Source organism: Camelus ferus, chromosome 16 (assembly GCF_009834535.1).
Source record: "Camelus ferus isolate YT-003-E chromosome 16, BCGSAC_Cfer_1.0, whole genome shotgun sequence".
Taxonomy (NCBI): domain Eukaryota; kingdom Metazoa; phylum Chordata; class Mammalia; order Artiodactyla; family Camelidae; genus Camelus; species Camelus ferus.
This window is the reverse complement of record NC_045711.1, coordinates 40,289,205-40,304,811: the sequence shown is the minus strand read 5'-3', so window position 1 is coordinate 40,304,811 and position 15,607 is coordinate 40,289,205. Positions and strand designations below refer to the sequence as shown.

Below are 15,607 nucleotides of genomic sequence, written 5' to 3'. Positions count from 1 at the left end.
TGAGATTTAGGCGATAGCTAAGAAGTGAAATGGGAAGAATGGCAGTTTTTTGCTTGCTGAATGTTCACTGTGGTCTCAATTGCAACAATCAAACTCAGTAACCATGCTGTTTAGGAAAGAACACATTTCTTAATACAAGGTAGGCCTTCTTGTTCAGTTTTACACAGTCCATTTTACATTTGTAACCTACTTAGTCTTCAAGTACCTTACTGTAAAAGGACAGGGACTGAGTCTTATTTTTCTTTGGATCCCTAACATCTAGTACTGTGCTTAGCCCAGAGAAGATGCTCAATAAAAGTGGAATAGGAACCAAAGACTACAGAGACAGTAAAAAGATCAATAGTTGCCAGGGGGTGAGGGTAGGGAATAAATGTGCAGAGCACAGAGGACTCTTAGGGCAGTGAAAATATTCTGTATGATGTCATAACAGTAGAGATATGGTCATCATACATTTGTACAGAGCCACAGAATGGACAACACTAACAGTGAACTGTAACACAGGATGGACGTCAGGTGATTATGATGTGTCAGTGTAGGCTCATCAGTTGTAACAAATGCACCACTCCGGTGGGGATGCTGATAGTGGGGGAGGCTATGCATGTGTCGGGGCAGGGGCACGTGGGAAATCTCAGTACCCTTCCCTCAATTTTGCTGTGAATCCTAAACTGCTCTAGAAAAAAGTTAAAAAAAATCAATAACTGGATTTGGTTTTAAATAGCATGAAAGGCTTGCACGTTTGTTTTAAAAGCCTTTCCACTGAAACAGTTGCTCTTTCTTCGGAGGTGGGGGGATGAAACAGTGGGAGAGTAGCTGTTTTAATTTTTATTAGATTACAGCCAATAAGAATCAACTGGAAACAACTCTTAAGCTTTAAGTTACTCACTGACACCTCCTTGACTGGAAAATGTAAAGATAAAACATTGGCTTTTGTCACATGAGGGTGTCAGCAATTGCTCTGTGTGCTTACCCCCGGTTCTGTAAATCCTCTAAGTTAGAGGCATTCCACTCCGAGCCCTGTGGAACCAAAAAGACAACGTTAGGGAGTAGTAGCAAATAAACCAAATACAATCCTTGAAAAGAAGTCCTGTGAGGGAATAAGCAGAGTTTCCAAAAAGGCCATTAACATCTACCAAGTTTCTTCCTTTCTTTCTTGCCTCTCCTCCATCATTTCTCTCCTCCACCCTTCCCACTCCACGGTGAGAACTCTGGTTCCAAATAACTCATTTGCTCTACTTACAAAATAGTTTTTACATTATTATACCAATACCACAACCAACAAGAAACCTATTAAGTTCAAATTTTCTTTGCATTTTTTCCTTATTATACCCCATTAAGGGGTACAGAGTATTATGCTTAAGCTGTTTGAATTAATTTCTTTCTGTGAGGTTATCAATTTGATATACATTTCAGTTCACTAAATGTATATCTAAACTTTTATCATAACTTAAGCATAATACTGTTTATATTTGATTTTAGGGTGTGCTTTTTCCATTGTTTTCCATTTTTTTCCAAATATACAAAACGTGCATAAGGTTGTTAAGTCAAAAAATTATTAAAAAGTAAACTTGAAGTCTCCCTCCCACCCCCGTCTCTTCAATCCCCATGGGTAACCATTCTCATTAGTTTCTGGCTTATTCTACCTATGTTCTATTTTGAAAAAAATATAAGCAAATACATACTTATTACCACTTCTCACTTACGCAAAAGTACTATGCTACTTTTTTTGTTCTTTGCTTTCTTTACAGTACATCCTCAAACCCATTCTGCATGACAGTGCCACTTTCCCCATAGCCTTGCCCACAAAATGTGTGGTTAAGCTTTTGAATCTTTTCCAAACTGACAGGTGTGAAATGTTACCTCAGTGTAATTTTAATCTGCATTTCTCTTTAAAGTGAGCAACTTCTCAATGTTTCAGGTCCATTTTCTATCTTTGAGCTATCTGTTCATGTCTTTTGAAAAGGTAAACATTTAACAATAAGAATTTATCTATTTCAGAATTATGCATTAAATGGAATTTAGCATTAGAAGACTTGAGTTCAAGTTCCAACTCCTCCTGCTACTGTGGAGGCACTGGGCAAACTCCTTAACTTCTCTGCCTTCACTTTCCTAATCTACAAAATGAAACACTTCTCCCACCCTAGTCCTATAGATCTAATGGGCACCTTCCCCTCAAGCTAGAAACATAAAGTTTCTCCCCATTCCTTTTGCCATGTAACAATACAGAGAGAAGTCCGTGATTTGGAAGAGGGCCCTCACCTGACCAAGTAGGAATGCTCGTCTCAGACTTCCAGCCTCCAGAACTGTAATAAGTTTCTATTGTTTATAAGCCAACCCCCCCACCAAATAAACAAACAACCCCCCCAAAAAAACAAAGAAACACGAAACCCCAAACACACACACACAGTTTCTCTCATATTAAAATGGAAAAACCCTCTCTCCATCCTAAATTCTTCTCTAGACACTATCCCTTTCCCCTTCCCTTCATGGCCAAGATTCATAGAAATATAATCTAATACTCACTTTCTGTAATTCCTCATTTCCCATATACCTCAACCCACAGTGCCTGTGACTTCTGGCCCCATTGCACTTGTTAATGTGTTATCAATGACCTCTTCTAAACGTCTAATCCAGGGGTTCCCTCTGTATCCTTATTCCACTGGCCTTCAATGAGCATCTATCTGATATGGTCATCACTCCCTTCATATGGAATAAGATCAGACTGCACAAATATCACGCCTCATGCCTGGCACAGTAAAGAGGATCAACAAATGCTTGTTGAATAAATGATCAAATGAGATAAGTAAATGAAGCACTCTGAAAATTGTCAAGTGTTACACAAGCATTATTTCATATTACAAGTGATCTGTAATTTGGCCACTGATCTAGGCGATCTTAAGGATGTTGTACTGAAGTTCATTTAGGAAAAGGTCAGTAAGTGATAGACAACTGATCTTTTCTATAGACCACGGCTCACCAGACTTGCTTTCAAAAAAGATAAGAGGTTCTGAATGCTCTGTGCTCAACCTTAAGAAAACTGGCTCCCACACCAAAGAAAGAGGCAAGAACTATAAAAAGGACTTCAAGGAGACAGGAGCCAAGCAATAAGAGTTGAGTGGCTAAACGGGAGCCAGGGAAATGTGACCACCTCACTTCTTAATTTAGAAATCTAAATCCTCTGCAGAATTCTGTCCAGCTAGATGGAAATAACCGTGATGTGATGGGAAAGTCCATGGTTTTCATCTACCTGTCCAGAGAAACTTCAATCTGACAATCTGAAATGACACATATCTAGAAACAAAATAAATTAAAAACATCAACTACTGACTCAGTGAAGCCCACGTAATGACCTGGGCTGTGCGTACAGCTGCTTCAGGTTCAACCTGAAAGAACTGGAATCAACATTGTGTAATTACTTTTCTGTCCTCAATACAAATGCCATGCATATTAGCCCCCTGAGGTCCTTCACAGACTCAATCTTTTTTTTTTTTTTCCATGCTTCTCAGGCTTACAATAACATAATTCCATGGAGGTTTCCACTAAGTTCTATGTAATTATGCAAAGCATATTTTAATTGTACAGAAGTGTAATATGAAATCTTAAAATCATAATACATTTTAAAATAAGTTCACTTTCATCTTTCACTCTGGTTTGCCTACACGGTACTCTGACTCAAAGACCCAAGTAATTGATGTCTTTTCAAATGTCAGCCTCAGGAAATAGCCTTGTTGGGGTCCAAATGTTCTAAGCAAAATGGACAAGGAGAGCACATTTACGGCAAAGAAGGAAAACTGTACTGGGGGTTCTGCTAAGATCAATACAACTTGACATAATCTTCAAGGACTGTTATCCCTGTCCAAATCTTCTTCGTCATACTGTACCTACAGATTTAATGTTGTGAGTCACGTTATTATGGCAACCAGGCACAAGATCTATTAACTTTTTTCTTTCTGAAAAGTTTATACTACATATCTCCAGTTGAGGGGCAAAAATTATGAATATGAGACAACTTTTCTTTGAAAAGAAACTAAAAGGATTTGTAATGTCAAATCTTGAAAAAGGTTAACAGTCAGCAGTAAAATTCTCATTATTGGTTGTCTTCTATCCAATATTCCTGTGTTTCCCTTGTTTAACTAAGAAAGCTGCTTGCCTTTCTGCAAAGGATCTCTGTTCACATCTAGCATTTTCTCAGCCAAATCGGACAGCCTCCAGGAGAGCTGTTGATACTGAGATTTGGTTGGGCAAAGGCTTGCAGCTCAGAGAAGTAGTATACTCTTAAGGGTGTGGAAGAACGTCTTTTTCTGGAAATACCCTGGCTTCCAACCAATCAATCCTGTCTCCTCACTGCAGATTTTCTTTAAATTATGCTCCATACTTTTCTTCTCCATATCCGCTGGACATCCTTCCAAATAAACATCTCTGTGCAGTGTGCTGCAGAGCCGAGCATTCTTCCAAAGGGAGGGGAGAAATCCTGCTGCCTCTCTTCACAGATTCTGCTTGTGCTGCAGGCATGGCAGCTATGTACAAGATGAAATGACTTTGCAGAAAATTAACACCACCACTCGCAGCTTGGGTAAGACCTCTTTTTCCGTGTCAATTTGTTGGGAAAGCCAGCAGAGCACAGACTCAGTGGAGAAGAGATAGGGGTTTGGACACAGGATATGGTGGTACAAACAAAGGGAGGAAGCCGTCAAGGAAGAAGTACAATAAGATGTTTAGACAACCTGTTCATGTACTTATTCTGTTAGATAAGAGTGAAATTTCAGGATTCTCCAACTGGGAAGTTTTTTTCCCAAATAAGAAAAATATTCACAATGCAAAGAACATGTCCATTCTTGAGAAAACAAAATTATATCTGAAGCTAAATAAGTTTTCCTTTTTAAAAAAATATGTACATAGATACCTATTAAAGACAAAAAAAGACTGGAAGACAATATTACATAATGAAAGCTAACAGTGCTTCTCTCTCTTCGTGATGATTACATGTCATTTATTGTCTTCTAAAATTGTCTAAATTTTCTACAATGAACACAAATTATTTTTGTAACTGGAGAAAAACCCAGGAGAGAAGACTATGCCAATAATCATGAAATAAGTTTACTGGTACAAATTCTCAAATGCACTTCTATTGATTAGGGACTAGTTTGGGGGAGAACCAGACTGTTCTTTCTGTTTAGAGTACTATTAAAATTTGTTGCTATGTCTTAAAAGAGTACCATTTGAGGAAGAGGTAAGGAGAAGATAGTTCTTGAGAGGTGGCATCAGAGATACCGGGAAGTACGTCTGAAATTAAATCGACAGTGACTGAATTTGATATTCATCCTTTTAGGTATTAAAATCCAAGCTCAATGGGAAAGCAACTTCCAAGTTTACAGCTTTGATCACTTTTTAACATGAATTATTTCTGGCTACAGGCACTTGCCCTTCATAAAAAATTAGTCATGTTACATGGAGACAGCTGGGGGGCAGGGTCCATTTGAATGAATGATTCATAAGTTTTCTATAAACAACACAAAAATTCTTTCCAAGGATACAAGAGGAGGGAATACTTGAACACTCATGGAATTATACACACAAGACAACAAAGCCAGGTGCTATACAAATGGAAAGGTCAATGACAGTTTTGCCGTATGATCTACATCCAAAAATGGCAACACACATTGGTCAAGTTAAAGTAATGGAAAAGAAGCTCCCCTCCCAGGTTTTCGTGAGTAATTTCATAGTTATACACCACCATGAATCACTTGACAAGCACACATACTCTGGAGTGTCAACAAGTAAATTCAGGGCACAGGCCTTCAATGGCATGAAGTCTGATTGCTTGGTGAAATAACCTCTTATATTCAGGGTGAGATGAGCCAGTTTAGTCAGTTCCTGTGCATTTATTCCCCTTCTCTTCTGTTTCCCAGCTTCTAATCATTTCACAGTTCACAAATATCCTTACCAGAGAAAGGAAGTGAAATTCAAACCAATAGATTTAGTTTCTTGTTAGCATTTTTTGGTCAAAGTATGTGGGAACTGGAAACAAAAACAAGGTTTCGGTGCTCCCCACTGATTTTAATTATTCTTGTTCCCATTACCACGTGCAGATGAAAACCAGAACTCTTTAACGTTTGGGAGAAAAATGGATCTTAGGATTTAGAAGCTTTCCTAATCTATCTGTCAGAGAGGTCTCCCTGGGCTAATTACAAGTCACTGAATGTTCAGGAACCATGAAGAACAATTTTAAGTCACTGAAGATTTGGTAATCAAAAAGTAATTGAGGGACTTGAAATGTAGCTACAAGGTTCCAAATGTTTTAAAAATCCAGTAGTCTCTGTTATAAGTAGTTCTTATCCGCTCTGCTCTGATATATTGGACCTTAGACACATACGGCAGATGTTAAAGAGTGACCTCAAACAATCATTCCTATTTGGATACGCTGTATAAAACTGGTCTGTTTTTGACTTTGACTATTATGAAGAACAGATGAGATATTTAACAACCCATGAGGAAAAAAGGCCTGATTTGTAGCATTTTCCAGTTTCCTTGGTGTAAATTTCTCCACCATAGTCAATTTTAATCCACCAGCTTGATGTCACTGAATGAAGAAGTGGGAAGAGACGAACAGACACACAGCATTATATAATATTTCCACCATGTAACAAGTGTAAATAAGCTTCAGAGCCCAGAAAATAGTAAAAGGTAGTCAAATAATTAGGATGCGATGAGGTTTGAGTTTTTATTATTTTTGTTTTTAATGTAAGTTATACTTAATTTAAATAAATAAAATTTGACAATTGCCCACCATGAGGTGATATGGACTAGCTTCAGCACACCCCCTGAAAGCGGCCCTAAGACTTACCAAGAACACGTGCTCAAATATCTGGGTAGGGCTATCCATCTGACCAAGGATCACTATCATTTCATTATCTATAAATTCCTTGAATTCTCGCAAGTTGCACACCATCTGCATTTCCAACTCAGTTCGTATCTGAAACAAAGATGACATGTTGTACTGATCTCTGTAAAGTCCCTCTGTGACTTTCAATCGCTTACCATTTCAAGCCCCAGACCTACTGCTACTCTGCTTCTAGCCTTGGTACAATGAGGACTCAAGGTCTCTTACCTCTTTGGATGTGATATTCTCCAAATCCTTCTGCATCATAATCTCCCTTAATTTGGTTTTAATCAGCCTTTCTGTTCGCTCACGTTCAGTTGGTCTGACAAGAGAGAAGTGGTGATTTTCTTAGGCACGAATTTGACTAAGTTAATGAATGTGCTATTTGATTATGTTTCCAAATTGGTAGGCCTTCCCTTTATTACCCTCAAAATTATATTCTGGAGGCATGGAAAAAAGAAAATTATATTTTAAAAAGTTTCTTTTCAGAATATATAGCATGTAAGCATGCAGAAATTCTCACTTGAAGAGGCTGCACGTGTCTAAAAGCCCATAAATATATTCACGTATATAAATCTACGAAGGAGTGAAGACCAATAGGCTATACTGAGTGTAACACTTTAGTGGAGGACCATTTCCCATCAAGTACCCATGAGTTCCACTTGCTGAGTCAGAATACCAAGCTGGGTAGACCAGTAGTGTGACCGACTATGGGAGTGGGTCTTGCATAGCTTAAAAACGCCACCTAATAGTGATTATTTGTTGCTATGGTTCTAGAAAATAGGAAAGAGGGAAGAGTGACTTCTGCCTTCCTCAGTGAAGCAAATTCTCTTCCAAAATGTGTTCTGAGGATTAACTATGCAGAGTACTCCATTCAAAATGTTTTTTTTTTTTTTACAAAAGCTCTTACAATATCTGTGAAATTATTATCCCCATTTTACAGAAAAGTGAAATAAACAGCTAGAAGGTTAAATGACACACCAACCATCACACATACTGGCAGAAGAACCAGAACTCTGACCCCAGCCTAACACTCTACCTGGAGGATTATGTTGCTTCCCTTGGTCGTCTCTCCTCAAAATAAAAATTACCCTTGTAACTTCAATATGAAATCAAACTAGGAAGCTGATTCTCTACTAAAAAGTATTTGTCCAATGCAACTACACGCTTCTTTCTAAAAGCATTATTTCATATTATGCAGAATTTGAGTGAGGCTAACAGAGAGCACTTTCTGTCTCATCTTTCCCTCCTACCTACTCAAGAAAGGTATCTGCTCTGTATCTCCTTATTTGGAGATGGAAATGGACTAAGCCTTCAGGCATCCTGCCTGCCCTTGCTGCCTACAGCCTTATCACTGGATGCAAAAATAGCTTCAGTATAATCTCCAAAGATGGATGCTCTGACCCCACAACCTTGGGGCTCCCCACCACTTGGGCTGTTACTTTCTCACGAACCCTGCGGAGTACAGCTAATGCCTGTGCCATTTCTCTGTCAATCAGCCAAGACATCCTTGTCTTGACTAGAATTAAAAATTTTAACCATGCTCCCTAGCATTTTTCCTAGCCATAGCTAACTGGTAGAAAGCTGTATGTTTCAGTCTTTTATTAAAAAGAAATACTGGTAGAAACAAATTTTTGGACCTGTGTGTTTGAGTTCAATTCACTAAAGCAGTCTTTCTCCAAATTCTTCACACTTGTTAGCGGCAGAGTGGTTTGGGAGCAGAGACACCTGGGTTTTAATTCCAGTCCTGCTACTTACTAGTGGTATGACCTTGAACAAATTCCTTCCCTTCTCTGAGCTTGTTTCCTTTTCTATAAAATGAGGATGGTAATACTATCTGCCTCATGATGTTCTCATGAGAATTGAATGAGATGCCATGTGAAGTGCCTGGCACAACATCTGATGTACACTGGAGGCACCACACACCTATGTTCCCTTCTCCAGCTTCCTTGGATTTCAAAATATAAACTTTATGCACAGTAGGGTACTTAAGTCCATTTTGGCACACATTCCTCCTGTATTCTTAGCATTCCTTTTTCAGTTTCATCAACTTAGGGAAGAAGAGGGAATGCAAAGGCACTACAACACAGATACACTTTCTCCCAAGATTTCACTAGAAAAAAAATCTGGAAAATATATAAATACACAAAGAAAATAAAAATAACTGAAGCTCCCTCTATCAGAGATAATTATTAATACTCTAGTCTACGGCTCTCAGTCTCTTTTTCTATCAACAGACAAATTTATTTATTAAATATATCTTAAAATTGTGGTTATATTGTACACACTAAGAATTAACATTTAATGAGCCTTTATCATTTGCTAGGGACTACATTTTACATCATTATTATCATTATTATTATTATTTTGCTTAGGGAAACAGAGAGACAATGGGCAATTTCATTTTCTTTCTTTCTTTTTTGATGCTGTAATTTCCAAATTTTCTCTAATAAAATCAGGAAAAATGAGAAGCATTTTCTCTTCCATATAAGTCTGATTCAGAATGTCCATTTATGAGCCAGATGAGACACCCTTTCCTCTGATATCCATCAACCAGTTGTAAAGCATGAAATCAATAATATTGCCTGCGATTCTGAAAATCATACTAATTCTTACCTTTTTAGTTACTGGGGAATCTTGAAAGGACCAGAGGTACTAGTACTAATTGGTCCTAGTACCAATAATACCCTATGCAAAAAAGGATTCCACTGCTTTTCTGACTGTTTCACTCACACAATTCTTGGACATTTCACCTTTTCTAGTAAAAAGCATTTATTATATAAATTAGGCCTTTAAAAAAATAATGAACTATTTTGGTATCACTTTAGGAATCTGAAGGTGAAGGTCTGTGAGGTCATTTAGTAAGTGGCCACTCTTCTTTTCCAGATGTAGAAGACCTTGGAAGTGCAGAAAGATCAATTCAGAGCAAAATAAACATCCTGATTAATTTCCAAAGCAGGAACTAAGTATGAAAAAAATTTCCAAAATAGCCACATAAGTTTTAACACGTAGACCTAAAAAGGAAATAAACATCAGCTCCACCTTAGGCCTTTATCCAACTTGCAGTACACCAGGGAGATTTAACAAAAATCGTACAGACTGAACAAGGCAAAGGTGGCGCTGAGTAAGACATAAATTATAAAATATTAAAAAAAAAATTTGACCAGAAATCAGTTAAAAATTAGCGTAACAATCTGATCATTCTTTCAAATTGCCTCAAAATATCTTGTTTTCTTAAGTATTAGAAACATCCCTCTAATAGCTTCTCTATGTCATTAATTTGCTAACCAAATGCTTCTTTACAGATAATAAATTAGTCCTTTAAACTCAAATTTCAAACTAGCAGAATCTGAATTAGTCGGATTCTATGGTATTGCAGTTTTGAACTGCGGGGACTCTGTTGTCCCCAGGAGTGAAACTCGTCAGGCCTTTGCACACAACAGAAAGAACAGGGTTCTCAGCGTGGCAGATGTGTAGTGCAGACAATGCTAACAGCACTGGGTAAGATTAATTCCCCAAGAGGAGTGATTAGGGAGGAACATGCTGCTTATGATCCTGCAGGACAAAACAGAGAAGACCTCCATGATCCTCAGCAAACTGACTTACATGTCCGTGAAGAGAGCTGGAGAGTCAGGCCGGTGGGACTGCACATCCTGCATAGCATTCCACTCATTGACTGAGGACTGATCTGAGTTGATATGGCTCTCATAATAACTCACCCAGGTGAGAAACAGGCTGCCAGGGTAGTAGTTATGCATTCTGGCCACTTCACAAGCCTTGTGTAAACTCTGTAGCGCAGACCTGAAAGACAGGCTGGGAAGTGAGCACTGTAGAACTGGGCGTACCAAAAGACTATCCAATAATCCATGTGTACCCCAAACTCTTCCAATTTTAAAATCCTACAGAATTTGGCCTCTGGAGAATCTACTCCCTGGAATTCAAAGTTCTCTGATTATCTTGTCTCTTCATAGCAATCAACTAGACATCTCTTGGTGAAAGAGGTGGGGGTAGCGGGGAGCAGGAGGACGGACAACCTATCAGTGAAAAATAGGTCTGGGTACCCATGGAGCTCACAGCCCTATAGTTGGAACCACACTGTGGCTAGTATCACTAGAGAACTAACGATCTACATTTACTATGTAAAGATTTGCTTCCCTTCGCACAGAGTCATGTTAGAGCCTACATTTCCTATGATTCTTAGAGGATCCACAAAGATCACATAGATAGATGCCCCTAAGCCTTGTGGAAAGTCCTTTAATGTCTAGGATGTAATGATTTAATGACGTCTGTCATTCTTGCTGCCTTAGTCTCCCACTCTCTTTAAACCATTCATCCGTACACTTGAGCTACTTTCTAAGAACAGCTCTGGTTATACTGAGACTAATTAAATCTCTGACTCTGAACTCAGGAACTCAAATAGGGTAAACAAAACTGAAAAGTACCTTTTTGGTTATATACTTGGGAAAAGCTAGAGCTAATGCTAGGGAGTTAGTTACACAAGAGCAGGGATCTTTCTGTGTTTTTGTTTACTGATGCATCTCAAGTGCCTAAAGGAATGCCTTCTAGCTCAAAGCTTGGAGCACAGTTAAAATCTGTTCAATGAAATGTTTTGTTAGCGATAAATTAACGTCTCCTTCCTAAGGGAAAAGGACAATATAAGAGAATTCTGTGGCCAATCTATTTACATCTTTTCCTTAAAAATGTCTTTTTATTGTTTTTTTCTTTCATAACAAATGTGATCATGCTCATCTTAGAAAATTTAAGGACCTCACGTAAAAGGCAGGAATATCCTGTAATCTGACCACCCAGAAATAATCATTGTTAAGGTTTTAGTATAGAGCTTTCCAGTCTTTGTCTACGCACAGATCTAAAATAAAGACATGACCACATTCTGCATACCATTTTACTTGTTCGTTTACGTTACACCTTGTCATCAGTATCTCTCCATGTCAATATATATTCTTCAACCAAATCATTTTTAATAGTTGCATGATAATTAGTAATATGGATGTACCATAATTTAATTGATTGCTATTTTTCAGACATTTAAACTGCTTTCCATTTTTTACCACTATTAGGACACTGACAAACATTCTTATAGTTAAAAATTTGCACACACCCTTGATTATTACCTTAGGATAAATTCTTAAGAGGCAGAATTACTATGTCAAAGGGTATACAAAATGACAAGGCATATTGGCAAATCATTCTACAGAAAGGTTGCTCTAGTTTATTTTCCAATAAGTATATGACAGTGCTATTCCTTGTGCTCTTGTCAACCCCGAAGGATATAAATTTAAAAAATCATTATCATTTGATAGGAGAAAAACATGGAAGTCCATTTTACTGGGAAACAGATTTCCCCTTAAAAATAAAGTTGCAGAATCTTTTAAAGTACTTCCTTTTATTTAAAACAGCCAACTTCTCAGAGAATTCTCAGTGAAATTAAGTTTTGTTACACAGATTCAAAGGTAAGGGCAAGCTTCATGCAATGTATAGGATATTCAAACACATGTTTTCTTCATTCAGGAAACACGTGCTTCAAAAGCATATGCTACAAGTGTCTGGTGCAAGTTACTCTAAAACACACTCAAGGCATAGCCACCCAATACTTCAGCTGCATACATACAGAAAAGGGTGGCTGCAGTAACTACCTTCCTGTGAGGAAACACCTGGTCTAAATGCTGCTTTGATCCATACATCATCTACTTTTTTTTTTCTGTGATTTTCAGTTCACTACTCCCCATGTGGTACACCAAAAAAGTTCATTCTGCAATAAGCTAACAGAGCTAGGACTAGTCAGTCTACTTTAAAACATCAATGTTTGAATTACTTGAATCCTCACTGTCCTAAGAATTAAGATTGCTTTGTATTCCTCCCCAAAATATAACTGAAAACACTGCATTTATGGGAGTTAGACTGTTTGGTTTTACTTGGTACAGACAGGTCAGTTGCTTCTAACTGAACCTTAGTTAAAAGAGGTTCATACATTTTCCATGAGAAATTTATCTGTGAAATATGAGCTAAATCTAAAAATCTGGTCGAAACACATGGTCTGAAACTCTGTCCTACCTCAATTAGAGCATGAAATGATAAGACTGTTAATTGTTCAGTTGACTCTGTTTTAGGACGCCACTCACCTCAAGCCTATCAATCCTGTTATGCAGGGGTAAATTATCTCCCTGGAGTCTTTTTCAGGCTCCTTTATTTCTTGTTTGGTTTGCATTCTGTCCATTCTGCTCTTCATGGGGACTTCCACTACAGAGCAGGCGACTGAAGGAGGAATTGAAATTTAAATCCCTGACTAGGGGATGACTCTGAATCTTAGAGTCACATCATTCCTTGGTTATATTGGATCATTTTTCTAGATAATCTAGAACGAGAATAGGAGTCTGTTCTGTCTAAACGTAAGAGATACTCTTCAGGCCAGTTATGTAACCTCTCCAAAACGTCAGTTTTCTCATCCATAATAAGGAGCTAATAATACCACTTTGGGGAGTTGGTGATGATTAGACATTAATCCATGTAAAGTACTAGGCTCAATGCCTCACACATGTAGTAAGTAACCCAAAAGTGTCAGTAAATCAGCTGATGGTTATTGACAACTATGATGTTTTTTCTAGGCTTTATTTGCATTATGCAAATAGTCTTGCAAACAGTTGCCAACAATTTAAATGGAAACTGAGGTATGTATAATGTAACTCCATCAATGCTATCCCTGATTACCTTAAGAAACTGAAATCTAATGCATAGTCGTATGATGTTCTAGACTTGGCTCTAGACTGCTACCAATTAACTTAGTTACTGTGTCCCTATAAAACTCAGTTCCAACTGGCTATGTGATCCATTAAGTATCTTCCAGAGTCTAAGAACACCTTTGAAATTCACTTGTTCACCACTGCTTAAGGCCTTCCACTGTGATAATTTGAAAATTGAACTTCTAGGTCATCTATAACTATGACAACCACACAAAAAGGTAACATAAAATCCTATAAATACCCAAAGAGATCATATAGCATTTTCCTAAAGAATGGTACCATTTCAAGTACTACTTCTCACAAAATACTGTCCCCAACAATATATTAAAAAACCTTTCATAGAAATATTAAAAGTCTTCTTACCACATTGCCTGCACAGATACAGGTTTGAATATGTGAACTCTGTTATCTGTTGATACGCTGAACCCACTAAGGAAAACAGAATGAGACAAAAATCCACAAATGAGAGGTTATTTCAGTTGTGAGTTTTCAAGGTTGTTTCCCAGGCTAGCAACTGCTGGCTCAGTAGAAGGTATCATCAGGCACTTCATGTAGAAGTTGAAAAGAGTATAGGACATGACTGAAAAGCTTCAACAAATTGTCCGATTTTATCTGCCAAACAAAATGAATGGACTCCCACATCAGAGTTAGGGAATTACATACAGTTTCCCAGCTGTAGTTATGAACAAACTGTTCTGCTGTATATTTCTATTTGGCAGCCTTGTGGGTTCTTAGCAAACCTGACCCTGGTTTTATAAACTGGAGCAAACATCTTGGTCTCTTGGGGACACATTCTAAAAACACCAAGAGGTGGGGGTGGAGGGTCAGTGGAAGGAACTGGCACAGCAATGGGTTATACTGTAGGCTGACAGCTGGCAGAGGCAGCAAGAGGTTATTTGAAACAGAACATATCATCCTCTGGGAGAGCATTGCAACAGCCCCACATGCTCAGATTAAAGACTGAGCCAACAAACTCGTTCTTCTTTGTTTGGATTCTTACCATAGTCAGCACAGAAGAACAGAAGTGAGAGGCCCTGGCAAGTTGTATTTTTACTCTACTTTACAAAACGGGAGTTTAAAAGGACTCACTGAGCTGCTGACATGACAGTTCAGTTCGGCACAATGGGCCTCCCATTCAGCTGAATGAATGGGCACTAAGATGGAACCCTACTCCTTGGCTCTCTGTAGGAGAATAAAAAGAGAAAGCTCTTACCCATCACCATCCAAATGAATTAGGGTGTCACTCCAGAGAGGCAGGACCAAGCCCATGGTGCAAGTGCTACTGCAGGATAAAAAGACAGTCCATAAGTTACTTCCTGTTGTTCTAGGAAGCAGTTCTTTGTTTATTAATTCTTTCAACACAAAGGATAAATCCCTAAACTCTAAATTCTAGCCTAAGTGAATTTATGCCAGAGTGAAAAGGTTAGAGTGAAGAAATTTTTTATCATATTACTATTAATTCAATGTATGTTTTAAGCATTGGATGTCAGTCAGGTCCTTATATATTTAACAAGGAAAATTTATTGACTGAGCTTCCTATATTACTGTCTTGCAAATGACCACTGCCTAAAAAATCCAGGTGATTGCTGACTTGCAATTGGCAGGCCTCAGTCCAAGGTCACAGCACCCAATTCAACTCCAAGAATTATTTCTAATGCCAAGAACTACTGCTGGTTACTGAAGACCTCTGACTATGTGGTTTGCTCAATTCTAATTCAGAGGTTTACATAGATTTATTGAACAGCAGAACACACTCAACAGTCTAAAAGGGAAAAGTACTTTTTAATGGCTTGTGATCAAGTTAGAGAGACAAAATAGACACATTACAACTTACATAAAACAGTGCTTGGTGACTGGGCACTGAACCAGCACTGCTGAAATACAGAGTGAAAAGGTCAACAACCAACAAAAGGGGAGCTCCAGTATGGTTTAGTAAAATACTATTTATATTACACCCTAGCCCAGGGAGGAG

General features: G+C 38.1%; 1 protein-coding gene across 4 annotated transcripts in view; it reads right to left on the bottom strand.

Moving 5' to 3' along the window:
• Positions 1–15,607, bottom strand: part of SSH2 (slingshot protein phosphatase 2) — a 216,413-nt gene that overhangs the window by 25,284 nt on the left and 175,522 nt on the right. For 3 of the 4 annotated variants that reach the window (XM_032457536.1, XM_032457534.1, XM_006184959.3), the window contains 6 exons: positions 14,849–14,917; positions 13,999–14,064; positions 10,484–10,678; positions 7,106–7,199; positions 6,842–6,970; positions 968–1,014 (listed from right to left, as the gene is read on the bottom strand). In XM_032457536.1, the coding sequence (XP_032313427.1) occupies positions 968–1,014; positions 6,842–6,970; positions 7,106–7,199; positions 10,484–10,678; positions 13,999–14,064; positions 14,849–14,917 (600 nt within the window). The remainder of the gene's footprint in view (positions 1–967; positions 1,015–6,841; positions 6,971–7,105; positions 7,200–10,483; positions 10,679–13,998; positions 14,065–14,848; positions 14,918–15,607) is intronic. The other variant, XM_032457535.1, reaches the window with a different exon arrangement.